The 27,686-nt window shown below is 43.3% G+C and overlaps 1 protein-coding gene across 1 annotated transcript; it reads right to left on the minus strand.

Moving 5' to 3' along the window:
* Positions 1–27,011, minus strand: LOC112230106 (collagen alpha-1(XVII) chain-like). The gene is made up of 46 exons (XM_042310656.1): positions 26,810–27,011; positions 25,703–25,756; positions 25,454–25,504; positions 25,005–25,148; positions 24,613–24,757; positions 24,225–24,290; positions 22,114–22,253; positions 20,716–20,790; positions 20,583–20,630; positions 20,306–20,434; positions 19,759–20,070; positions 19,493–19,543; positions 19,345–19,371; positions 19,214–19,240; positions 19,055–19,117; positions 18,833–18,937; positions 18,645–18,707; positions 18,419–18,454; positions 18,273–18,326; positions 13,582–13,653; positions 13,325–13,387; positions 13,161–13,196; positions 12,966–13,037; positions 12,833–12,859; positions 12,683–12,718; positions 12,563–12,598; positions 12,301–12,381; positions 9,447–9,482; positions 9,267–9,353; positions 9,101–9,181; positions 8,911–8,961; positions 8,683–8,745; positions 8,256–8,315; positions 8,116–8,133; positions 7,907–7,948; positions 7,688–7,795; positions 7,283–7,453; positions 6,908–7,030; positions 6,709–6,807; positions 6,456–6,590; positions 3,828–3,983; positions 3,244–3,438; positions 2,759–2,920; positions 920–1,000; positions 698–762; positions 1–483 (listed from the first exon to the last, which is right to left on the minus strand). Exons 1-46 carry the CDS (start codon positions 27,009–27,011, stop codon positions 466–468), a joined length of 3,966 nt encoding a protein of 1,321 aa, XP_042166590.1. The 3' UTR covers positions 1–465.
* Positions 27,012–27,686: the final 675 nt, after the last annotated feature.

The raw sequence follows: 27,686 nt of genomic DNA on the forward strand, positions 1-27,686 counted from the left end.
TTAAATAAACCAAGCTTTATTTTTAGAAAGTGATACCAGTACATCCAAAGAAGATTTTGACAATGGTTTGAGTTTTGTTCGATACGAAATGTGTTTTTCCTCAAGTACAATAACGATAATGGTACAAAAGCTATTGAATAAAAATAGCACACCCCTATTTGAACTATTCTTGCTATCAACATGCAAGGAGGTGAATTGGAAACATACTCCAGATCAAACACTAGTAAAAAAAATAGATCGTAAAGACATCTTTAACACAATACATCAGCGCATGGAATACTGTCCTGTTCAATAGTTTCTCCTATAGAAAATATATTCACATGGGTAATGTCTCCAAGGCATTAGGCCCCCAGACATGTATGCTCATGAGTCATGACATATTTCATAGGACTTTCATTCACCTTTTTAATGGGTATTTAACAATCATATCATCTCAAACACCAACATTCCTCCTCCTCCTGTGCGTCACGAGTGTGTGTTCTCCTGTGGGAAAATGTGAAATCTTAATGAAGCCATATCTCTTTTGCATAACTAGGTCAGATCGACACATCATGCATAGCAGGGACACTTGTATTGAGGGTACTATCATGACAGAATTACATATAGTATCACTAGAATGGATCCTACTGTAGCATCATGCTTAGTAAGTTGGTAAAGGGAAAACTTGAGTAGGTTCTCTGTGATTATCATGACGTACCTTTCCACCCCCCCTTTTCCACTCCAGACCAGGGAGGACTGTCCTTCCTGGGATTCCATCTAGTCCTAGTTAACCAGAATTCAGAGTGAAAGTGTCACAATGGGACTGATTGTATGACTTTGTCTTGCCTGAATCGCTAAATACAATGGTTTACAAAGACCTGGCAAATGATCAAGAGCACAACTCTAAAGATTTCAAAGGCGTAATGGAACAAAAAGGTACCTCTCTCGCCTTTGTGACCTGTATGTCCTATGTCCCCTTTCTGTCCTGGCCTTCCAGGGGGTCCCACAGTGTTTCCATGGGCTATGGATGATACATAAGGTTATTTCATATAGAGCTAAAGCTGCAATCAGCATTTTGGCAAAGCCCCACCAATGTTCAATCGTGACAAATTGGACTTCACACTTGGTACTGTTCTTTATTAAAATGTATAATGTGAAATAAAGTACCAGTCAAAGGTTTGGACACCTACTCAAGGGTTTTTCTTTATTTTTACTATTTTCTACATTGTAGAATAATAGTGAAGACATCAAAACTATAAAATAACACATGTAGTGTACTGTAGTGAACAAACAAACATTTAATTTATGTTTGAGTTTCTTCAAATAGCCACCCTTTGCCTTGACGACAGCTTTGCACACTCTTGGCATTCTCTCAACCAGCTTAATCAGGGAGTTACCTGAAATGCATTTCAACTAACAGGTGTGCCTTGTTAAAAGTGAATTTGTGGAATTTCTTTCCTTCTTAATGTGTTTGAGCCAATCAGTTGTGTTGTGACAAGGTAGTAGTGGTATACAGAAGATAGCCCTATTTGGTAAAAGACCAAGTCCATATTATTAAAAGCAGCTCAAATAAGCAAAGAGAAACAACAGTCCATCATTGCTATAACACATGAAGGTCAGTCAATCCGGAAATTTTGAAGAACTTTGAAAGTTTCTTCAAGTGCAGTCGCATAAACCATCAAGTGCTACGATGAAACTGGCTCTCATGAGGACCGCCACAGGAAAGGAAGAACCAGAGATACCTCTGCTGCAGAGGACAAGTTCATTAGAGTTAACAGCCTCAGAAATCAGCAATTAACTGCACCTCTGATTGCTGCCCAAATAAATGCTTCAAGTAACAGACACATCTCAACATCAACTGTTCAGAGGAGACTGCGGGAATCAGGCCTTCATGGTCGAATTGCTGCAAAGAAACTACTACTAAAGGACACCAATAAGAAGAAGAGACTTGCTTGGGCCAAGAAACACAAGCAATGGACATCAGACCAGTGGAAATCTGTCCTTTGGTCTGATGAGTCCAAATTTGAGATTTTTGGTTCCAACCGCCGTGTCCTTGTGAGCTGAAGAATAGGTGAACGAATGGTCTCCGCATGTGTGTTTCCCACCATGAAGAATGGCGAAGGAGGTGTGGGGGTGCTTTGCTAGTGACACTGTCTGTGATTAATTTAGAATTCAAGGCACACTTAACCAGCATTGCTACCACAGCATTCTGCAGCGATACGCCATCCCATCTGGTTTGTGTTTGGTGGGACTATCATTTGTTTTTTAACCGAATAATGACCCAAAACACACCTCCAGGCTGTGTAAGGGCTATTTGACTAAGAAGGAGAGTGATGGAGTGCTGCATCAGATGACCTGGCCTGCACAATCACCAACTCAACTCAATTGAGATGGTTTGGGATGAGTTGGACTGCAGAGTTGAGGAAAAGCAGCCAACAAGTGCTCAGTATATGTGGGAAATCCTTCAAGACTGTTGGAAAATCATTCCAGGTGAAGCTGGTTGAGAGAATGCCAAGAGTGTGCAAAGCTGTCATCAAGGCATAAGGTGGCTACTTTGAAGAATCTAAAATCTATTTTGATTGTTTAACACTTTTTTGTTACTACATGCTTCCATACTACATGCTTCCATGTGTTATTTAATAATTTTGATGTCCTCACTATTATTCTACAATGTAGAAAATAGTAAACATAAAGAAAAACCTTTAGGTGTGTAGGCGTGTCCAAACTTTTGACTGGTACTGTACGTTAATGAATTGCATTAATACTGTATTATTCTGACCTCTGATGTATTCCACAAGGTCAGTGGCGTTACTATGGGATCCAAACACATGGCTGAATCCTGGCGCACCGGGAGGGCCAGGGGGTCCTGGGGGTCCTTGAACAACCTGTGACTTCTCCAGCTGAGACCGGTTCTCAACCACGTCCCTCAACAGACCATGGTCTACGGGATGGGAAACAATCAAGATCAGAGATAGCATATGCATTTACATCCAATGACCAGCAAACGTAGGACTCTTCATTCATTGACGATGGTCGCTGTCTTTACTAATGAACATCTGTGTCCCCCATTGGCATAGAAATGTAATTACTATGCTAATGGGACACATCCCAATTCAAGTCAATGTGCCATTCCGTTGATCCATTGTCCTTGGAAACAAATACGCTTTGAAGAATTGCCTTTAAATGTTAAGTTAAAATGTGTCTAACTCTGAAAAGTATATTGTAGCGCTGCGATGACAGTATTGGATATTCAGTTTCACTTACACTTGATGTAGTCAGTCACTCGGACCGCTATATTGGAGTAGTCTGTCTCAGTCTCAGCCAGCCTTCTTCCCTCGCTGGTCCTGTGGTCGAAGGCGTGGCCGTACCCAGAGCTACCCTGCTCTCCCTTGTGTCCCTGGGATCCAGGGGGACCTGGGGGGCCTGGAAGCCCAAACATTCCCCCTCTTATACCATCACCTGGTGAGGATAATACAATTTGCCAGTTATACCCACTGCTCTAGGGCAGTAACTCAATGCCAAAGGTAAATTATTGCTTTGAAATGAACAGCAGTCCGTAAAATCCCCTATCAATGTCTATTTTTCATTTTAATAAGTAACCTTTTTATCTTGGGAAGGACATCCATAAAGTGATGTAATTAGGGTAACCTATTGTACAGGCTCAATGCATTTCAAGTAATCCATTAACTTTTATTGCCTGGTTTAGACATACAGGGTGGATAACGGCAAACTAACTATTTCTGTACTGTTGTAACTCTAGGAGTCTTTGGATAGTACTGCAATACCATATCATTATCCACTTAGTAGAAAACCATTTATGAAACCCTTATTGATTTGACCATACTCACTCTGTATGTAGTCCTTGACCTCCTCCAGCCTGTATCCAGAGCCGCTGTAGGGGGCCTGTCCTGAAGGACCGGCATGGCCTTGAGGGCCAGCAGGGCCTGGGACACCAGGTGGACCAGGAGGCCCCTGAGCGCCCAAGACGCCACTGTATTCAGCACCTAGAAAGGACAGGCAGAACTGACATCAGTCAAACCGTTAATAGGAATAAATATGCAGACTGTCCAGTAAGTCATTCTGGCTCTAGACCTCAATCTACACACAATACCCCACAATACTCCACAATAACAATGAGAAAACAGGTTTTAAAAAATGTGTGCAATTTATTACAAATATAAAAACAGAAATACCTTATTTACATAAGTATTCATACCCTTTGCTATGGGACACTCGAAAATCAGCTCAGGTGCATCCTGTTTCCATTGATCATCCTTGAGATGTTTCTACAACTTAATTGGAGTTCAATTAAGTGGTAAATTTAATTGATTGGACATGATTTGGAAAGGCACACACCTGTCTATTTAAGGTGTCACAGTTGACAGTGCATGTCAGAGCAAAAACCAAGCCATGAGGTCAAAGGAATTGTCCGTAAAGCTCAGAGACAGGATTGTGTCAAGGCACAGATCTGGGGAACAGACCAAAACATTTCTGCAGCACTGAAGGTCCCCAACAACACAGCGACTTCCATCATTCTTAAATGGAAGAAGTTTAGAACCACAAAGACTCTTCCTAGAGCTGGCCGCACAGCCAAACTGAGTAATCAGGGGACTTGCCTAGTAAAATAAAAAAAAATCCTTGATGAAAATGTTCTCCAGAGGGCTCAAGACCTCAGACTTGGGTGAACTTCCAACAGGACAACAACCCTAAGCATGCAGGCAAGACAACGCAGGAGTGGTTTTGGGACAAGTCTCAATATCCTTGAGTGGCCCGGACTTGAACCCAATCGAACATCTTTGGAGAGACCTGAAAATAGCTGTGCAGCGACGCTCCCCATCCAACCTGACAGAGCTTGAGAGGATCTGCAGAGAAGAATGGGAGAAACTCCCCAAATAAAGGTGTGCCAAGTAGGGCTGGGCGATAAATCAATATCAATAATTATCGAGGTAATTACTTCCCTCAATAACGATATAAAAATGTTTGGATTCATTTTCGATAATGTCAATATAGAATAATTAGGTCCAGCAGTCCATTTCACCTCTGTGACGCAGCAGGAACGTGCGGAGAAGTGGCAATATGCACGTGGAGAGGTAAACATCCACTAAAAACCACTTAGCACCTCGAGTGATGGAGTCACCACTATTAACCATGACAAATGAGTCATGTAGGCAAAAACAGTGGCAGTGATAGCCATGGAGAAGGAGCAGCTTCCAACGAAGAAATGATTGATACACAGTTTTAAACTGTTTCAGTAATTTGGAAGTGGTTTAGCTTTTTGAAGTCCGACAAAGAGCAGAGCAATGTTCGGTGCAAATTGTGCCGTAGATTGGTTGCTACCAAGTCTGGTAATACGACAAACCTTTTTCAACATCTGAAGCAAAATCACTCTTTGGAACATGTAGGAAGTTTGAGTTTGCGTAACGGTATTGATAAACGCCTCTCAAGCACCAGCCAATCTAGGGATGTTTGCCTGAAGCAGTCAACACTGATAGTGTTTATGCCCAACAAGCAAACATCGAAAAGACAAAGACATCACAAATGCTATTATGCATTGCATTGCATTGCTAAGGACATGATGCCAATTAGCACAGTCGAAAAGGAAGGTTTCAAGCTTATCAATTTAATTGACCCCAGGTACGTGCTCCCTTGCCGCAAACATGGAACAATTTTCCTTAAATATAATTTTATGTGTAGCTCACATAATACATTTTTTAAACTTTTATTTAACTAGGAAAGTCAATTAAGAACAACTTCTTATTTACAATGACGGCCTATCGGGGAACAGTGGTTTAAGTGCATGGTTCAGGGGTAGAAAGACAGATTTGTACCTTGTCAGCTCAGGGATTCAATCTAGCAACCTTTTGGTTACTTGCCCAACGCTCTAACCACTAGGCTACCTGCCACCCCAAAGCCCTTGGTTGGTTCAGCCATTCATAAACATAATTTGATTAATATCGTGATAATTATCGTTATCGAATGAAAAAATATATAGCTAATGTGATAATTTATTTGCCATATCGCCCAGCCCTAGCGCCAAGCTTGTAGCGTCATACCTGCCAAAGGTGCTTCAACAAAATATGAGTAAAGGGTCTGAATACTTATGTAAATGTGATATTTCAGGTTTTTATTTGTAACTAATTAGCCAAAATGTCTAAAGAACTATTTTTTCTTTGTCTTTATGGGATATTGCAGAAGATGATGTCACTGTAGGACCCAGGTAGGCCTGGTGGGCCGGGAGGTCCAGGGGGCCCGAGCATGCCCACCATACCCTGACAGACGGATGCCACAACCAATCACAATCCTGAATTCTTATGATGTGACCATTTTAAATCAATTGAACTACTTACCGAGATCCATCTGTAGGTCCCGGCCCACCATTTGGGAAACACTTGCACACGCTATGGTTAAAGAAGCTAATGGTGTGTGTATGAATCTAAATGTGAATCTGACATGGCTGTGTCACAGTGATTCCTTACCATTCATTAGATTGAGGACTCGTCCAGCCACCTCATGGGTATTAAAGCCATAGCCTCCTCTCCATGGGATCCCTGGGATGCCAGGAGGACCAGCAGGGCCAGGAGGACCGATGACGTAGCGTCGCACTTCCTCACCTGAGAGGGGTACGGATCAGGCAAGGGCACTTCACTGACCATTGACTGTCTCATGACACAATATTATCTCTTTGTTCCGTCACGATTATCAACATTTGTGCTCAAACATCTGACTTACTCTGTAGAAGGCTGATGATGTCATTTAGCGATGTGCTGCCTCCACCGGGAGCGCCAGGCGGGCCTGGAGGTCCAGGCACCCCACTAGCAATACCTCCACCTGAAATGTCAACAGAACTATTAGATCCAGGCAAACATACAATATGATATACTTCATATATGTAATGCTTTTGATAAGATGTTGGTTTGTCTGGACTCACTCTGGATGTATGCGATGACGCGACTAGCAAGGTTGTCCACGGACTCCACTGATCCACCACCAGGGGGCCCCGGTACACCCGGAGGACCCGGAGGTCCCGACATGTACTCCCTGACACCATCGCCTCCATGAAGGACAACACAATACACAAGTTACTGCACTGCTAAACAGTAGCGTAGAAAAGGTTTTAGATCATCAGGCACCATTTTAGTTAGCATCAACTACGCAAACAAGATCGAAATCCTGTGTTGTCGACCTTATTGTCCCACGGAGGTCACGTACACTATCAAATATTGTAACGGTCTTTGAATGGACGTAGTTTAGGCCCAATCCTTTTCATTGGAGGTAAGAAGAACAAGCAGATCATCTCACTCACTCTTGAGGTATTCTGTGATGTATTGGCAGACGTCCGGTGTTCCAGACCCAGACCCAGGTGGCCCATCGCGGCCGGGAGGTCCAGGTGGACCTGGCGCTCCAGGGGAACTCCTGGATGATCCACCACTGGAGTAGCCAGGGATTCCTGGAGCACCTGGAACGCCAGCCTCACCTAATGAAGATATAAGTTGGCTTAACTTATACAAAGGATCCACATTGAGTGATAAACATTGTTGAAGTGATGCTCCAGAGCTTTTGTATAATTTTAGCCAGTAGATTTGAAAATAGTGCTCCCGAGCCAAAACAGGTTCCAGTTTGAATTATTTTTGCGATTCGTATGATATGTTACGAATGTATAAGTGCTTAAGATCCCAGACTGCATCTTTAAAGGGGTGTAAGGGTGTACCTTTTGGACCCGGTTGCCCCTCGGGGCCCTCTGGACCTTGGGGACCTGGAATTCCACTGTCCCCTTCTGGTCCTGGACCCCCAGGTTGTCCCTGGGGTCCAGGGAAACCTGGGGAGAAAACAATACAATGAACAATACAACATATACCCACAAGGATCAGGCCACAGGTGTAGGCTTGGATGTTTAACTATGCCTCTGGTAAATATTTGATCCACCCACCGACACCGGGAACTCCTGGTAAACCGGGCTGACCTGGGTCACCTGAAACATTGATAAAATTGCATTAAGGTCGACATTTTAAGTCACTTTTTAGGTCGACTTTTTATCACTAAGTCTGCCATGTAAATAGTATGTGACTGAGTCAGTTCATAGCCTACTATGATATCAATCCATCCTTTTGACATGGACATGCCTTTAAAATTGCTTACCTTGGTAACCCTGGGGACCTGGTTTGCATTAGGAAACAATAAAATGATTTACAAGATGTTTGCACATAACCTCTGTTTCAACCAAATTGACTATGATGAAAACACAAATGGTATAGACAGTGAGTTGGACCACTCTGTACCTGGTGATCCCGGAAGGCCAGTTGGGCCAGCAGGTCCTGGTGGCCCAGCGAAGAAGGTTCCTGAAAGGCAACACAGCATTACACGACAATATTACATTGCGTGACCTTCCATATCATACCATATCATATGGGGCGGCAGGTAGCCTAGTGGTTAGAGCGTTGGACGAGTAACTGAAAGGTTGCAAGATCGAATCCCAGAGCTGACAAGGTAAAAATCTGCTGTCCTGAACAAGGCAGTTAACCCACTGTTCCTAGGCTGTCATTGACAATAAGAATTTGTCCTTAATTAACTGACTTGCCTAGTTAAATAAAGGTCAAATATATACTGATCAACAGCTTCTATCTTTGACAGTAGAGTCATTGTGATTGTGTTGAGTGATCAGATGGTAACAGTATGGATAGTGTAGTTTTGGTAAGGGCCACCTACCTGAGTTGGGCACGAAGCTACCTGGCTCTCCCTTATCTCCTCGGGGGCCGGGCACACCAACACCTGTGAGAGAAATGGGTCCGGTTGACTTGAAATTCATCAAAATGGTTTGTAAAGGAACTTTGCAACAGATGACACAAACCAGTTCTTACAATAGCTTAATTATTTTACAATATAATTTCAATTTAATATTGTACATTCTTCTCAGGTAGAAATGTTATGGCTTACCTGGTACACCTGTCTCTCCTTGAGGACCTTCAGGACCTGGGGGACCCTTACCTGAGAAGGAATAAGGTATGAATTAGCTTTTTAAAAAGGACAGAATCCATAAGAAAAAGGAATCTGAACAATATAAAATAAAACAGCTATCTGTCCAAAAATACATTGAAGTGCATGGAGAATGAACCACATGGCTTACCTAGAAGACCCTGGGCACCTGGTTCTCCTGGGGGCCCTGGAGGGCCAGGTGGGCCAGGAAGACTAGCCACAGGTGCATGTCCTGTTGTAAGGGGTAAAGTAAGTTTAGAGGTAATAAGAAAGTCATACACTAAAACAAGAACATATTTTCAGCCAAACATACTCACTCTCTGTGGTTTCCACAGTCTGTACAGTAATACCAGGCTTTCCCTGAACTCCCTTCTCTCCTTCCTCTCCCTTTTCTCCCCTGGGACCTATAGAGACAAAGACAATGAACAATCAAAGGGAAAGTACGTACAGTATGTGGACCCTGATGGCTCATTGGATATCTGAGAAATAAGTCTTACCAGGCATCCCAGGAAGACCAGCAGGGCCAACAGGACCTGAGGAGACACAACAGAAGCACTGAGCACACAGCTTACTGTACCTGAAAGTCTATGAGGAACTTCATGAAGATCTCCAACATCTAGATCTTCATCCAGATCTGGTCAAGGTGATACAGTGTTTACTCAAACTGTAGAGCAACGTCTTAGAACAGAGGTTTCCTAACTTTTTATAGTCCTGTACCCCTTCAAACATTCAACCTCTAGCTGCATACCCCCTCTAGCACCAGGGTCAGTGCACTCTCAAATGTTGCTTTTTGCCATCATTGTAAGCCTGCCACACACACGCTATATGATACATTTATTAAACATAAGAATGAGTGTGAGATTTTGTCACAACCTGGCTCGGGGGAAGTGACAGAGCTCTTATAGGACCAGGGCATAAATAATAACATAATAATAGTCAATCATTTTGCTCTTTATTTAACCATCTTACATAATGAGAAGGGTGTGCTTGAAAGGATGCACATAACTCTGCAGTGTTGGGTTGTATTGGAGAGAGTGTCAGGCTTAAATCCTTTTCCACACACAGTCTGTGTCTGTATTTAGTTTTCATGCTAGAATCCACTCTCATATAGGTACATGGTTGCAAAGGGCATCAGTGTCTGAACAACACGATTTGCCAAGGCAAGAAACTCTGAACGCAGCCCGATCCAGAAATCTGGCAGTGGCTTCTGATTAAATCAAATTTTCACAGAACTGCTTGTTGCAATTTCAATGAGGCTCTCTTGTTCAGATATCGGTAAGTAGACTAGAGGCAGGGCATGAAAGGAATAACGAATCCAGTTGTTTGTGTCCGTTTCGGGAAAGTACCGCTATATCACATTTGACATTGTCTGTAAGCTTGAGTTCATTTGCACACAAAAAACAATACAATGATGGAAAGACCTGTGTGCTGTCCTTGTTAATGCAGACAGAGAAGAGCTCCAACTTCTTAATAGCCTCAATTTTGTCCTGCACATTGAATATAGTTGCGGAGAGTCCCTGTAATCCTAGATTCAGATCATTCAGCGAGAAAAAACATCACCCAGATAGGCCAGTCGTGTGAGAAACCCGTCATCATGCAAGAGGTCAGACAAGTGAAAATGATGGTCAGTAAAGAAAACTTTAAGCTCGTCTCTCAATTTTATAAAACGCGTCAATACTTTCTCCCTTGATAACCAGCACACTTCTTTCTGTATGTTGTGAAAGCGTTACATGGTCGCTGTCCATATCATTGCATAATGCAGAAAATACACCAGAGTTCAGGGGCCTCGCTTTAACAAAGTTAACCATTTTCACTGTAGTGTCCAAAATGTCTTTCAAACTGTCAGACATTCCCTTGGCAGCAAGAGCCTCTCGGTGGATGCTGTTGTGTACACAAGTGGCCTCGGGAGCAACTGTTTGTACATGCATTACCACTCCACTATGTCTCCCTGTCATGGCTTTTGCACCATCAGTACAGATACCAACACATTCTGACCACCAAAGTCCATTTGATGTCACAAAGCTGTCCAGTACTTTAAAAATATCCTCTCATGTTGTCCTGGTTTCCAGTGGTTTGCAGAAGAGGATGTCTTCCTTAATTGACCCCCCATAAACATAACATATACCAGGAGCTGTGCCAGGCCCGCCAGGTCTGTTGACTCATCCAGCTGTAACGCATAGAATTCCCTGGCATGTATGCGAAGCAGTAATTGTTTCAAAACATCTCTTGCCATGTCAGTGATGCATCGTGAAACAGTGTTGTTTGATGAAGGCATTGTCTGTATAGTTTTTTTGGCCTTTTCCCCCAGCATTGTCCCTGCCATATCTGCGGCAGCAGGAAGAATGAAGTCCTCCACAAAGGTGTGGGGCCTGCCTGTCCTAGCCACTCGGTAGCTCACCATATAAGACGCTTCTAGCCCCTTCTCATTAATGGTATCTGTTGATTTTATACATGTCTTACTACTCGAAATTAGTCTTTATTCTTGCTCAAAAAAACTCCCATGGCTTATTTTTCAAATGGTCATGTTTCGTTTCTAAACGTCGTAAGAGTGAAGGTTTCCTGTGAGAGAGTAACGGTTAATGTGATTGGATGTTAACTTTTTGACAAGGCTACCTGTATTTGTCACGACTTCTGCCAAAGTCGAAGCCTCTCCTTGTTCGGGCGGTGCTCGGCGGTCGACGTCACCGGTCTTCTAGCCATCATTGATCCATTTTTCATTTTCCATTGGTTTTGTCTTGTCTTCCAACACACCTGGTTTCAATCCCATTCATTACCTGTTGTGTATTTAACCCTCTGTTTCCTCTCATGTCTTTGTCAGAGATTGTTTATTGTTCAGTTTTGTGTTTGTATTGGTGCGCAACGTGTCCTCGGACCCATTTTGTTTTATTATTATTCATAGTTTTGGAGTTGTTTTATTTACAATCATTAAATAACTCCGTTTCATTCAGTTTGATTCTTCTGCGCCTGACTTCCCTGCCACCTATACACACGACTCTGACAGTATTTGACATTGCGTTTTTTTAAATTATTATTATTATTATTATTATTATTGTTATTTCGCTGAACACTAGATGGTTTAATTTTATTTTGGGCAGTGAAATAAGGCTACTCAGGCGAGAGAAAAAACTCACCCAAATGTATAGCCTTGTTGGAAAATATAAATGTACTATTTGAAAATGTGAAGACATTTTTTGGGCAAAAAAAAAAATATATATATATATCATTATTAAATTTTTTAAAAGTGAATCACGTTTTTGTTTGTACCCCTGGCAGCATTGCGCATACCCCGCATACCCCAGTTTGGGAATACCTGTCTTAGAACATTTTAGAATTTAGAGCTTCAGTACCAACCTGAGAGTCCAGGGGATCCGGCAACACCAGCGTGTCCGGGGATGCCTGGAGGTCCGGGGATGGCAACCGAACTGGAACCAGCTGGGATTCAAACAGGAGATTGACCAATGACCATTCATTACTTAAGGATATGTGATGCTGTCCTACTGTGGACACTGTACTATAAAGTAATCTCAAGAAATATTTACGGCTGTAGATGTAGAGTGCCTATCCACCAGTGTAGCGATGTCTCTAATTCGCTTTGTCGTTTCCTCTGACTTACCTGCATTGATGATTCTACCAGGTTCTCCAGCTTCACCTAGAAGATAACATGATGATAGATTGAATGAAAGCATAATCCTGTTTGACTAAAGATAGAGGAAGTATGTAATAAGTACATTACCTTCACCTCCAGGCTGACCTGGATTACCTGGTATACCTATATGGGGTAGAGGGGGAGGGTTACAAAAATGTTATAGCCTACTGTACAATATTGAGGAACCATGAATCTGAAATGTAAATCAAGGAATGATTTTGCATCAAAGAGTCATACCTGGTGGACCTTGAAGCCCGGGAATGCCTACAGTGGAAACAAGTGGAAAAAGTATGTTATTGAAATGTAAATAGTGAATACTAAGCATAGATGGGTGGATGGATATGTGGGTTAATAAATTGATTGATTTTACCTGGGAGGCCTGCATCTCCTGGAGGTCCAGCTGGTCCCCTGGGACCTGGTAACCCATCCGATCCCTTGTCACCTGGAATGATAAAGGTATCAATTATCCGGTAAAAATCTCAAAGTTGTTATATGGACAATTTGATTTTCCTACCAAAATATATTGTTGTGGTTTCTATCTACAAAAGGATGCTGTTGTTCTCACCTCTAGAGCCTTTTTCACCGTCAGCCCCGGGAGCACCTGTTGAATAACACCCACACATGCAGAATTGATAAGAGTGAAGAATTTCACTTTTATGGTGTCTATATTCGGACAGCCTGAGATTATTCTAGCAGCACAATCTTTTCTTCGCTACTCTGTTCACTTACCTGAGGGTCCTTTGGATCCCTTTGTTCCGTCTGGTCCTGGAAGTCCTTTTTGACCTGGGTCACCTATGATGACGGAGAGGGTGCATGACCACTATGAAATGTGCTTACAACTCATTTTCACAACAGTTTACGTATGTAGTGCATATTTCTCTCAATTATGTGTTTTCCTAGAGAAGGAGGAGAGAAGAAATAAAAGAGGAGACACAATGTTCTGAATCCCATGTGATTCTAACTATTCAGGGCAGACAGATACACACCTGATGTTCCGCGGGGTCCTTTCTCTCCAGGCTCGCCCTTATTTCCTGGAGGTCCAGCTGGTCCCTTCTCTCCTGGACGAGAAGAGAAACAATAGGCTTGCTGATATGATCGTTGTTTGATGCTGCAATATGTAACTTTTGGGCGACCTGACCAAATTCACATAGAAATGTGAGTTATAGATCTGTCATTCTCATTGAATCAAATCAAATCAAATTTTATTTGTCACATACACATGGTTAGCAGATGTTAATGCGAGTGTAGCGAAATGCTTGTGCTTCTAGTTCCGACAATGCAGTAATAACGAACAAGTAATCTAACTAACAATTCAAAAAAAAAACTACTGTCTTATACACAGTGTAAGGGGATAAAGAATATGTACATAAGGATATATGAATGAGTGATGGTACAGAGCAGCATAGGCAAGATACAGTAGATGATATCGAGTACAGAATATACATATGAGATGAGTATGTAAACCAAGTGGCATAGTTAAAGTGGCTAGTGATACATGTATTACATAAGGATGCAGTCGATGATATAGAGTACAGTATCTACGTATGCATATGAGATGAATAATGTAGGGTAAGTAACATTATATAAGGTAGCATTGTTTAAAGTGGCTAGTGATATATTTACATCATTTCCCATCAATTCCCATGATTAAAGTGGCTGGAGTAGAGTCAGTGTCATTGACAGTGTGTTGGCAGTAGCCACTCAATGTTAGTGGTGGCTGTTTAACAGTCTGATGGCCTTGAGATAGAAGCTGTTTTTCAGTCTCTCGGTCCCAGCTTTGATGCACCTGTACTGACCTCGCCTTCTGGATGACAGCGGGGTGAACAGGCAGTGGCTCGGGTGGTTGATGTCCTTGATGATCTTTATGGCCTTCCTGTAGCATCGGGTGGTGTAGGTGTCCTGGAGGGCAGGTAGTTTGCCCCCGGTGATGCGTTGTGCAGACCTCACTACCCTCTGGAGAGCCTTACGGTTGAGGGCGGTGCAGTTGCCATACCAGGCGGTGATACAGCCCGCCAGGATGCTCTCGATTGTGCATCTGTAGAAGTTTGTGAGTGCTTTTGGTGACAAGCCGAATTTCTTCAGCCTCCTGAGGTTGAAGAGGCGCTGCTGCGCCTTCCTCACGATGCTGTCTGTGTGAGTGGACCAATTCAGTTTGTCTGTGATGTGTATGCCGAGGAACTTAAAACTTGCTACCCTCTCCACTACTGTTCCATCGATGTGGATGGGGGTGTTCCCTCTGCTGTTTCCTGAAGTCCACAATCATCTCCTTAGTTTTGTTGACGTTGAGTGTGAGGTTATTTTCCTGACACCACACTCCGAGGGCCCTCACCTCCTCCCTGTAGGCCGTCTCGTCGTTGTTGGTAATCAAGCCTACCACTGTTGTGTCGTCCGCAAACTTGATGATTGAGTTGGAGGCGTGCGTGGCCACGCAGTCGTGGGTGAACAGGGAGTACAGGAGAGGGCTCAGAACGCACCCTTGTGGGGCCCCAGTGTTGAGGATCAGCGGGGAGGAGATGTTGTTGCCTACCCTCACCACCTGGGGGCGGCCCGTCAGGAAGTCCAGTACCCAGTTGCACAGGGCGGGGTCGAGACCCAGGGTCTCGAGCTTGATGACGAGCTTGGAGGGTACTATGGTGTTGAATGCCGAGCTGTAGTCGATGAACAGCATTCTCACATAGGTATTCCTCTTGTCCAGATGGGTTAGGGCAGTGTGCAGTGTGGTTGAGATTGCATCGTCTGTGGACCTATTTGGGCGGTAAGCAAATTGGAGTGGGTCAAGGGTGTCAGGTAGGGTGGAGGTGATATGGTCCTTGACTAGTCTCTCAAAGCACTTCATGATGACGGATGTGAGTGCTACGGGGCGGTAGTCGTTTAGCTCAGTTACCTTAGCTTTCTTGGGAACAGGAACAATGGTGGCCCTCTTGAAGCATGTGGGAACAGCAGACTGGTATAGGGATTGGTTGAATATGTCCGTAAACACACCGGCCAGCTGGTCTGCGCATGCTCTGAGGGCGCGGCTGGGGATGCCGTCTGGGCCTGCAGCCTTGCGAGGGTTAACACGTTTAAATGTCTTACTCACTTCGGCTGCAGTGAAGGAGAGACCGCATGTTTTCGTTGCAGGCCGTGTCAGTGGCACTGTATTGTCCTCAAAGCGGGCAAAAAGTTATTTAGTCTGCCTGGGAGCAAGACATCCTGGTCCGTGACTGGGCTGGGTTTCTTCCTGTAGTCCGTGATTGACTGTAGACCCTGCCACATACCTCTTGTGTCTGAGCCGTTGAATTGAGATTCTACTTTGTCTCTGTACTGGCGCTTAACTTGTTTGATAGCCTTGCGGAGGGAATAGCTGCACTGTTTGTATTCAGTCATGTTACCAGACACCTTGCCCTGATTAAAAGCAGTGGTTCGCGCCTTCAGTTCCACACGAATGCTGCCATCAATCCACAGTTTCTGGTTAAGGAATGTTTTAATCATTGCTATGGGAACGACATCTTCAACGCACGTTCTAATGAACTCGCACACCGAATCAGCGTATTCGTCAATGTTGTTGTCTGACGCAATACGAAACATCTCCCAGTCCACGTGATGGAAGCAGTCTTGGAGTGTGGAGTCAGCTTGGTCGGACCAGCGTTGGACAGACCTCAGCGTGGGAGCTTCTTGTTTTAGTTTCTGTCTGTAGGCAGGGATCAACAAAATGGAGTCGTGGTCAGCTTTTCCGAAAGGGGGCGGGGCAGGGCCTTATATGTGTCGCGGAAGTTAGAGTAACAATGATCCAGGGTCTTTCCACCCCTGGTTGCGCAATCGATATGCTGATAAAATTTAGGGAGTCTTGTTTTCAGATTAGCCTTGTTAAAATCCCCAGCTACAATGAATGCAGCCTCCGGATAAATCGTTTCCAGTTTGCAGAGAGTTAAATAAAGTTTGTTCAGAGCCATCGATGTGTCTGCTTGGGGGGATATATACGGCTGTGATTATAATCGAAGAGAATTCTCTTGGTAGATAATGCGGTCTACATTTGATTGTGAGGAATTCTAAATCAGGTGAACAGAAGGATTTGAGTTCCTGTATGTTTCTTTCATCACACCATGTCATGTTGGCCATAAGGCATACGCCCCCGCCCCTCTTCTTACCAGAAAGATGTTCGTTTCTGTCGGCGCGATGCGTGGAGAAACCCGCTGGCTGCACCGCTTCGGATTGCGTCTCTCCAGTTAGCCATGTTTCCGTGAAGCAGAGAACGTTACAGTCTCTGATGTCCCTCTGGAATGCTACCCTTGCTCGGATTTCATCAACCTTGTTGTCAAGAGACTGGACATTGGCAAGAAGAATGCTAGGGAGTGGTGCACGATGTGCCCGTCTCCGGAGTCTGACCAGAAGACCGCTTCGTTTCCCTCTTTTTCTGAGTCGTTTTTTTGTTTGGTCGCTGCATGGGATCCATTCCGTAGTCATGTTTGTAAGGCAGAACACAGGATCCGCGTCGCGAAAAACATATTCTTGGTCGTACTGATGGTGAGTTGACGCTGATCTTATATTCAGTAGTTCTTCTCGGCTGTATGTAATGAAACCTAAGATGACCTGGGGTACTAGTGTAAGAAATAACACGTAAAAAAACAAAAAACTGCATAGTTTCCTAGGAACGCGAAGCGAGGCGGCCATCTCTGTCGGCGCCGGAAGTCAAGAAGGCGCCGGAAGTCAAGAAGGCGCCGGAAGTCAAGAATGTAAGTCTAAGAAGTGGTTGGTATGTTCTAAGTGCTCAATTTCTATGTTTCCATTCTTAAATTCCGTTTTTGCGTCTTTTACTTTCAGTTTTTCAAACAGCTATTGAAAAGATACAGTATTTCACAGAGGTTTAGATGGCACAATGATTCTCTACACAATTGCTTGTTTTGTCACAAACTGAAATTAGGCGAACTATTAGATGTTTTGCAACCAGGAAATGGCAGAGCGACTTCTGCATATTACAACCTTAAAGCTAGAATCCTCCATTGAAACAATAACAAAGCTAGGGATGGGGGCTGGAGGGATGGGGTGGGGGCTAGAGAAAGGGATGGGGGCTGGAGAAATGTAACCACTCTCAAATTCATAGAGAGCAGGATGTGTAACAGTATTACTTCCATCCCTCTCCTCACCCCAACCTGGGCTTGAACCAGGAACCCTCTGCACACATTGACAACAGTCACCCTCGAAGCATCGCTACCTATCACTCCACAATAGCCATGGTCCGTGCAGAGCAAGGGAAACAACTACTTCAAGGTCTCGGACCGAGTGTAGTTACCGACTGAAACGCTACCAGTGCGCACCGTTAACTAGCTAGCCATTTCACACTGGTTACAGATGCAAGGACTGACCATCCATAGTATCAAATGTATAGTTTTCACCATGTTTTGAGGCTATACAGTCTTTGTTTACATTTACATTCTTTACTAAAATGTTAGGAAAGCAAGCTTATTTTTGGAGTTCTGATGGGGGTATGACAGTTAAACTAAGCTCATTAGGCAAAAATAAGTTATATTATTCCACAGTCAATGGGAATCATAAATGTTTAAGTTTAAAAAAAAAATGGATGTATCAACTAAGGTTTCTAGCTATATTTGTAGTTTTCTCTTTGTGAATCTAAATCAAGGAAATAGGCCTGCATACAACACAGTAGTGTACATCATCTCAACAGGTCGGTCTGGAATACCTTTCGGTCCTGGAGCGCCTCCTTCACCTCTGAAACCCTGTGGGCCAGGAGTTCCTAAAGAAACGTGACAAATACACAACAAAGAAATTGCACGCTTGTGTCTTCTTCCAGTACAATGGTACACAAAAAGAGCAAAGAGCACTCACCTGGGATACCTGTAGCACCCTGACCACCCACTGACCCTGGAAAACCAAAATAAATACACTTTCACAACGGCGGCCAACAGTTACAGTCTCAGTGTTGATGAATTGCATTTACATTTGGGTAATTTAGCAGACGGTCTTATCCAGAGCGACTTACAATTTGGGATAGTTTAATGTATCTCATCAATCTAGACGTATTTCCTGCATTGATGATGACCTTTGGCCTTACCTTTAGGCCCAACAGGCCCAGCAGTGCCAGCAGGTCCGGGGCCTCCGGGTTCACCAGGAGAACCTATGGCATCACATAACATTACTTAAGAGCTTGAACAGGAACCCATCATTTAAATATATACATTTTATGGATTTTTTTTCTCTGAAGATATACTGTGACGCTATCAAATACACTAATGAACATACCTTTGTCCCCTTTCTCTCCAAACCCTGGAGGACCAGGCTCTCCACGTGATCCCGTTGGTCCTTCTCGGCCCCTCTGGCCTGGGGGACCCTCTGCACCAGCTTCACCTATTCACAGATGAGAAGAGATGCATTGTGGGAGTGAGAGTCTATACAATACATTTCTCATTTGTTGCAAGATTGAGATCTTGTAATTTTAAGTCAAATTGTGTCCTTAAGCATTACCTGCATTTCCTTTAGGTCCCCTCGGGCCCTCCTGTCCACTGTGGCCCATCTGACCTGGAGGACCTAAGGAAGTGAAGCCGAACATCAGTCTGCTATCATTAAGCAGATTATTATTTACTGTAGCCCCTCCAGAATAAAACTAGTAGTTTGTGTTCCTACCTGGTAGGCCAGGAAATCCGTTATCACCTGAAATAAATGAATGAATTCCATTTGTACAGTATAACTCTAATATGTACAGTATTTGCTGTGTGACATCATTGACATGACAAGTAGGTCTCAGGCTCACTGACCTTTGACTCCTGGACCACCTTGGTCACCTGAAATAAAACAGCTGAAATGTTAATCAACAGACACAGCCAATTGCCAGTTGCTCTGCCAATACAGTTTGTTTCCATCTATGTATGTTTCCATGTCCATGCAGTGGATGCCCTACAGTACCTTTGGTCCCAGGCTCTCCTCTCGCTCCTTTCATTGAGTGTACAAGTGTTGCTGTAACAAATAAATAAAACATGTTGTCAATATACAGAATCCAATAAAAACCACACATGTATAAATCTTTCAAAAATATTCATACAATTCACAAGTTTGCATGATTTGGGATTTTTGACTGAATCATTCCTTTGTTTTAATGGTTGAAAAGCTCAACATATACCCACAAAACACAAGGCTGGTGCACAGTGTAAGTTCTGGTTCTGGTTCTGTACCTCGTACAGTATCGGACTGCAGCTCAGTCCTGACTATCTGCTGTACTGCCCTTTGCAGAGCTACAGAGTCTTGGCCTCGTCCATTAGCTGATCCTGGACCTGCTCCTGCTGCCACTCCCAGATTGATACCATTATCAGAGCGGAGCAGTGTGGTAGAGGAGGTAGAGGAAGTCTTGTCTATGTACGCAGACCCCAGAGGGTCTATGATGTTGATGGCAGAGGAGGAGGAGAGGCGACTGGAATGGGCTGAGGAAGAGCTGGAGGCTTGTTCCAAGGCATCCACACGAGCTTTAAGACGTCTGACTTCTTCGGCTGTAAGTGGTTGGAAGAGAAAGAGAGGGAGGGGGGGAGAGAATTGAGAGGGAAACAGAGAGAAACAAGGACAAAGGTCGAGTGAGAGAGAGAAGCGAGAAACAGATAAATACAGGAGAGAAAGAGCAGAGGAAAAAACAGAGAGATTTACTTCGACACAGACGTAACTCTAGAGCTCTATGACAGAGGCAACCACCCTACAACCACAACTACAGCTCCGCTCCTCCTCTCTTACCCAGGGCGATGAGTCCCAGGAGGAGCCCCAGGAGGAGCAGAAGACCCAGCAGGAGGCCCAGCAGCCACTTCCAACAGGAGCAGCAGGACCAGAAGCCCAGACCTCCTCCAGACTCGTCCTTACGCATCTCTGACCGAAGAGAGGGGTAGAGGACAGGGGGCTCAAGAACCGGCATCAGTAGAGTATCATGAAGAATGCATAAGAATGGGCACTTAGGGCTGGAGATTGTTACGTTGGGATTCAGCCATTTCAATTTCAAAGTATAGTTAGACTATACCTGGATAGGTTGCTTTGTCTTTCATTGACACTTTCGTCAAGGATCCAGCTTTAAAAAACAGCAGTGGCAGAACAGTGTGTTAGTAACACAAGTCAAGGTTTGGTGAAAATGTCTATTCACTTCCGTTATCTACCGTTAGCTTCTGTGGTTCTGGCTGTAGCTGTCTCCACAAAGCTGGACACCTTCTTCAGTGAGTCCTCAGAATAGGCTAGAAAATGTGAAAAGAGAAGTGTTGACTTCACCATAACTCACAGACAACAGCTAACACTAAGACAGTGGGACTGTAGTATGTTATTGGGCATGGAAACATTTAAGATCTGATAGGACTGGTACCATTTTTCCTCAGAAGTTTCTTCTAATTGAGCAGACAATTGAATATTTAGTAAATATTATGTATTTAGTGAAAACCCTCCTCTACGTGTACATTTCTGATATTCTCACGTACTGGATTGCAATATTCCGGTAACTTTCCCCCAATTCCCATGTTTCTAGAAATCATGTTTTGAAGATTCCCAGAATAAGCAAGGGAATCTGGAATCCTCCAATCAAGATTTCATGAAAACCTGGGAATTTTGGGAAACTTACCGGAATTTTGCAAACATATTGCTCCTACAACAACCTCTCCCTCTACGTCAGCAAGACAAAGGAACTGATCATGGACTACAGGAAATGGAGGGCCGAGCACGCCTCCATACACATCGATGGGGCTGTAGTTTAGAGCTTCAAGTTCCTCGAGAGCTTCAAGTTCCTCGGCGTCCACATCACTAAGGATCTATCATGGTCCATACACACCAACCCAGTCGCGAAGAGGTGCAACGCTTCTTAACCCTCAGAAGGCTGAAAATATTTGGCACGGGCCCTCAGATCCTAAGAGCGTTTCACAGGTGCACCATTAAGAGCATCTTGACAGGCTGCATCACCGCTTGGTATGGCAACTACTTGGCATCCAACAACAAGACGCTACAGAGTGTAAAGCGGCCCAGTACTCCCGAGCTCCCTGCCAACCAGGACCTCTATGCCAATTGTCAAAAGCTCCAGCCACCCAAGTCATAAACTGTTCTCTCTGCTACCGCCTGGCGAGTGGTACTGATGCACCAACTGATGCAACCAACAGGACCTTGAACAGCTTCAACCCCCAAAACATTAAACTGCTAAATTGTTGGTTAAATAGTTAGCTAAATAGCTACCCGGCTATCTGCATTCAGCCTTTTTTGTTGTTGACTGATCACATTTGCTGCTGCTGCTACTGTTTATCATCTATCCTATTGACTAGTCACTTTATTCTTAGTTATATGTACATATCTCCGTCAATTACCTCGTACACATCGACTTAGTCCTGGTACCCTGTATATATATAACCATTGTGTATGTATTATTACTTGTATTATTACGTATTATTACCTTTTTCTATTATTTTTCCATTTTCTTTCTCTCTGCATTGTTGGGAAGGGCCCGAAAGCATTTCACTGTTGGTCTATATCTGCTGTAGCATGTGACCAATAACATTTGATTTGGTTTGCATGTTGCCTACCAATAGCAGTGGCAGCAGAGGAGAACTGTTTGCCGGTATCTTTGGCCATGACGAGTCTCTCCGTCTCCTTTTTGACGGGAGCGCTCTCTTTCTCCAGCAGCATGAATTTGTATTCTTTGGCCTCTTCACTGGTGGGACTGCTGGGCGCCACTGAGAAATAGGCAGCAAAAATATTCAACTATTCAACTATAAAATATGCAACTAGAGGGCGATTTGGTCATTTGACTGCAGGAAAGCGCTATATTGTCTTGGTGCTGCTGCTGCTTGTACATATATACATCAAATCAAATGTTTTATGTCTATGGTTGCCTAATTGTTATCGATGTAAAACAAAGTATTTTGGACTCACCTGTGGTTGTGGACACCCCTGTGCTTGTGACATTTTTCTGCACACCATAGACTGCCAAGAAAAACATGCAGGGTGAATTTAACATGATTTAAACCTGCGTGAAGTATAACTCCCACAATGAACATGGGCATTATTCTCTTGATCCCAGTGGATTTCTGAACACTCAACACTCCAGCCATGCCTGTTTGTGCGTTGACTCCATTCGATGTTAGGATACCGCCAGTGGTGGTGGCCAGGTTATTCTGCATACCGTGAACTAGAGTTGGACAAAGGAGAGAAAACATTCGATACACTACTACTACTGAAAGCACTGGATTGGTGTCGACATGGGCTAGAGGGAGTTCCTATAGACCAGTAGTGATTGGCAAAATGACAAAATACTTTAAAGATCAATGTATCAACATTTTGAAATATATTTAATTAAAATACATGTATTTTGTATTTTAAAATACAGAACTACGTTTGCAAGTAAACGGCCCAAACAGCAACAATATGCTCAGTAACGGATAGAGAAACGTTTCACTTGCTATGATTGTGATATGTTGTTGTTCATCTACCTTAGTTGAATACACTGACTCTAATTCACTATGGAAAAGAGTGTCTGCTAAATGACCAAAATGTCAATTATGTGAACATACTGGGTATTATTATTGGCCTTGTTCCGGTAGAGCTCATTAGAATAATACTCAGAATGCTTTGCAATTGTTCATTTTTACATATCCATTTATATTTAGTTAATTTATGACACCATAGTGCCATCAGACTTCTGATACCAAGACAGGGGGAAAGGGAGCCACACAATTGTGAACCAATATAAAAATGGCAGTGGTGGGAAAAGTACTCAATTGTCATACTTGAGTAAAAGTAAAGATACTTTCATGGAAAATGACTCAAATAAAAGTGAAAGAAACCCAGTAAAATACTACTTGAGTAAAAGTAAAGATACCTTCATGGAAAATGACTCAAATAAAAGTGAAAGAAACCCAGTAAAATACTACTTGAGTAAAAGTCTAAAAGTATTTGGTTTTAAATATACTTACGCATCAAAAGTTAATGTAATTGCTAAACTGTACTTAAGTATCAAAAGTAAAAGTATACATCATTTCAAATTCCTTATATTAAGCAAACCAGATGGCACAATTTTATATTTTTATTGACCGATAGCCAGGGGCACACTCAGACATAATTCACAAATGAAGCATTTGTGTTTAGTGAGTCCGCCAGATCAGAGGTAGTAGGGATGACCAGGATGTTCTCTTGATAAGTGTGTGAATTGGACCATTTTCCTGTCAAAATGTAACGAGTACTTTTGGGTGTCAGGGAAAATGTATGGAGTAAAAAAGTGCTTTACTTTCTTTAGGAATGAAAAATATATATATATTAAAAGTCAAATAAAGTACAGATAACCCAAAAAACGACTTAAGTAGTACTTTAAAGTATTTTTACTTTACACCAGTGCAAAAAGGGTATAGAAAACACAAAGTATTTTGTGTTTTAAAAATACAAATTACCGCTCTCGAAAGTAACTTATTATGAAATACATTGGAGTGAAGTTTAGCCCAGTGTAATGCAAACGACTAAATACTCAGAAAGAATTTAAATACATATTTCAAATACATGTAATACAAATACTGCCCATCTCTGCATACCAGTCACTTACTTTCAAATCTGTGAAGGGAAGGAAACAAGTGAACACTTTGGGAGAAAGGAAAGATGCACCGATAGAGAGACGATAGATGTTGAGGGAGATGTTTACCAGTGCTAGAGGCAGAGAGTCCAGAGTTCATGGATGTAGAGCTGAGGGCCAGGTTGTTCTGAAGCCCTGTGGCTGTAGAAACATTGATAAACACCCACATCGATTGAGTCACACCCACAGTAACATGTACAGTATTCATTGACAATGAGAAAATTAGGAGACATTTTCTTTTTGATACTTTCTTGTGATTCTTATGTCGCACACAAATCTTGTTCATTTTAATCATGTGCTTTTTATCTCTTGGACTAAATATGTTCAGTTATATAAATAGCTTTGTTGATGGTGTGAAGGATTCAATTCAGATTACATTTCTGCTGGCACTATTATCACTCCGTATCATGCCATTCTTATGAGAGTAATTGTGACTGTATATTTGGTGATGTCTATTGCTGACCTGTGAGTGTGATAGGTGAGTGTTGGAGGGTGGAGGTGGGGGACAGGTTGATGGCGTTGCTGTGGTAACCATAGCCTCCAGTCGTGGGGCAACGACCACATGTAGGAAGGCATTCCTAAGTCCAGGGTGGCGCTGTCGTACTGGCCTGGGAGAGAGGGAACGGGTTACTGGTTTTACGTATGTTTATTTAACCTTTACTTAACCAGGTGAGTCAGTTAAGAACATATTCTGGCCATCTAATGCATTGGGGATTATTTATGTACGTATTTACTTGTGTAATTACTACTTATGTACCTATTAATTTATTTCAGAGTGCATTTAAACATTGATTTATTACAGCATTTATTCATTTACCTAGTTTTAATCATGATTATACTGGTGAGGGTGTGTACCTGACTGGGAGCTGTTTGGCATGGTTCTGGTCTCTACGCGGGCCTTCCTGGGGATAGGGAGGGTGCTGGTGGGGGAGCGAGGGGGGCTGATGCTGCTGGAGCGACTCCCCTTCAGCAGCCGCTTCACGTCTTTCAGCTCCGTCCCTATACACCACGGGGGAACAGACTCTGGTGTCATCTAAAGTCACTTAGGAAACGTACAGTGTGCAGACAGTGTGCAGGCTTTTCAACAGTTTTTTAATTATAAAGACCGATTTTTATCCAACTGTATTTATCTTATCTTCAAGCATCCACGTTCCATTTCCTTTCCACGTTTTCTGACTGAGTCTTACTGTCTCCCTATTTGTTGAAGTCAAACTAATATCATCTTGGTCCACGTGTATTTTCCAGGGCAGATCGGGTGAGTCATAGGTTAGTGATAAGAGCCCGCGTGGTACTAGGCAACTCACATCTTTTGGCTGTGGGAGAGGCACTCTGCAGTCTGCATCTGATCTCACTCTCTGGAACAGGACACACAGAATAGAATAGAATAGAATAGAAAAGTATAGAATAGATAAGAATAGATAAGAATAGAGTAGTGTAATCAGATGTGTTCTATTTTATTCAAATACAGCCACTTAAAATGGCAAAACAATAATAAGTGCATTCTGCAGTAGTGTATGGTCTGATTGATGGTGCTGTGCGCTAACAGCCAGTACCTCTACTGTGGCTCCGCCCTCTGGTGGGTGTACTGGCAGCTGCACTTGCTGCAGCTGAAACAATCAATTATCAAAAATCAATTATGCCATTTTTAATATCCACTTTTATTAAACATAGGAATTAAATACATTTTGAAGTCACATTTAAGATTGGTAGTTACCATATTCTCTCCTTGTGTATTCCGGAGATGAGTTTCCATTGGATCTTCCTGAATACACGGAAGAAAAACACCACTATTGACGACTTTTCCTTCTTCGTGTCATAACTGAAGTCATACTTCAACTTCCTAATGATATTCTTAATGACATTATTATTGACATCTGCACCTGTACTAAAGAGCATCAGAGGACCTTAGGTAGGGCCAGTAGTTTCCTGACCACATGACATGACCAAGAAATGGTTGCACTCCCTCGCTCAGACGTTGCATGCGTCAACCAATGGTTACGTGCCACGTCATCGACTGTGTCATTGACTGACAGATTGCTATAACATACGATGTGGTTAGCTAATAGGTAAAATACCTATCCAGGCATTGTAAGATCTAGCAGGCATCAGCAACACCTGGGCAGAGGAAAGCGCCCGATATCTGATCTTAGACCCCAGAGGTCATGTGGTCAGGAAGAAATCCTAGCCCTGGATATAAGGCTACGTTCATAACCAAGTGGGAAGGTGGTATTTACCACATATGACTGGGAATAGTCCACTTGAATGCCCCTCCAACTGGTAATTACTAGTGGGAACCTCGTCTATTATCCCTGAGCTTCGACTTCTCCCACATGCTGACCTCTGACATCTACTAAGGAAATTACCTTGATAACAGCATTTTCAGCAGTTAAATGCAACAACAAAACATTATTTTAAAAAAGCAATCTATTAATATGGTTTTTGAACCCTATAATTAGTTTACAAGCATGATAGCTGTACGTTTAGTTTATGGTTGACGCAGCTTGTTGGCCATTAGCCAATCTGTGTTTCTCAATGAGTTCAGAGCATGCATTGAATGCATCCAACTGGTATTTACGGCTTCACAACTGGTAATTACCACCTTCTCACTTGGTTATGAACACAGCATATGAATAGGGTTTACCTTTGACCTTGTCACTGACCTTCGTAGCCCATGGAGCGGGCAGTCATGGTGGTGGTCATGCTCTTTCTCTCCGTGGGGGTGGGGGAGAAGCTGACAGCAGAGGATGCAGACCCCTGTGCGCCGCCCCTCTTCACGCCTCCTGAACCCGCCCCTGCCGAGGAGCTGTAGTTGGACCTGGTAACCATGGAAACGGTCGCAGAGCCCAAGCCGCCGGCCAACATTTTGGCACTAGAAGAACCCCCTCCTCCGATTCCGGTACCAGAACTAGAGGCAAAACCAGAACTAGAACCAGAACTGGAACCAGTGACAAAACTGCCTCCTCCTGCTCTTGCTCTTTTGGAACTAGAGACAAAACCAGAACTGGAACCACCAGTAAGGGAACCAGTGAAAAAACTGGAACAGGAGCTTGACATAAGACCCCCTCCAGAAATGGAGAGGGAGCCGCTGGTTTTGCTCGCCCCAAACTATGCCCCAGAGGCCCCTGAAGACCGAAAAGCTACGCCAGAGGCCCCCAAAGCACCGTAGGATAAAGAGGGGGACTCTATAGTGGTAATGGTGGTTGATTTGCTGACGGATCTCCCTCTGTACCCAGACTTAGCTCCACCCCAGGACCCGGCTGCAGCAGAGGAGGATACTAGCACTGAGCTACTGCCTCCTGTGATGGCTCTACTGGTAGACTCTCCTCCTCCAATAGAGAGCAGCCCACTCCTCGAAGAGAGACTACCTGAGTGCTCCTTGGGATGTTTAAAGCTTGGGAAATCTTTTTGTATCCAAATCCGGCTTTAAACTTCTTCACAACAGTATCTCAGACCTGCCTGGTGTGTTCCTTGTTCTTCATGATGCTCTCTGCGCTTTTAACGGACCTCTGAGACTATCACAGTGCAGGTGCATTTATA

Source organism: Oncorhynchus tshawytscha, linkage group LG32 (genome assembly GCF_018296145.1).
Source record: "Oncorhynchus tshawytscha isolate Ot180627B linkage group LG32, Otsh_v2.0, whole genome shotgun sequence".
Classification (NCBI taxonomy): Eukaryota; Metazoa; Chordata; class Actinopteri; order Salmoniformes; family Salmonidae; genus Oncorhynchus; species Oncorhynchus tshawytscha.

Excerpts from the sequence above, each read along its gene's own strand:
- LOC112230106 (XM_042310656.1), bottom strand. The coding sequence starts at position 27,011 with ATGTTGGCCGGCGGCTTGGGCTCTGCGACCGTTTCCATGGTTACCAGG. Across the intron at positions 19,372-19,492 it reads AGGAGAGCCTGGGACCAAAG|GTGACCAAGGTGGTCCAGGA; the intron begins GTACTGTAGGGC and ends GTTTTATTTCAG. Across the intron at positions 8,316-8,682 it reads TAGCTTCGTGCCCAACTCAG|GAACCTTCTTCGCTGGGCCA; the intron begins GTAGGTGGCCCT and ends GTTGCCTTTCAG.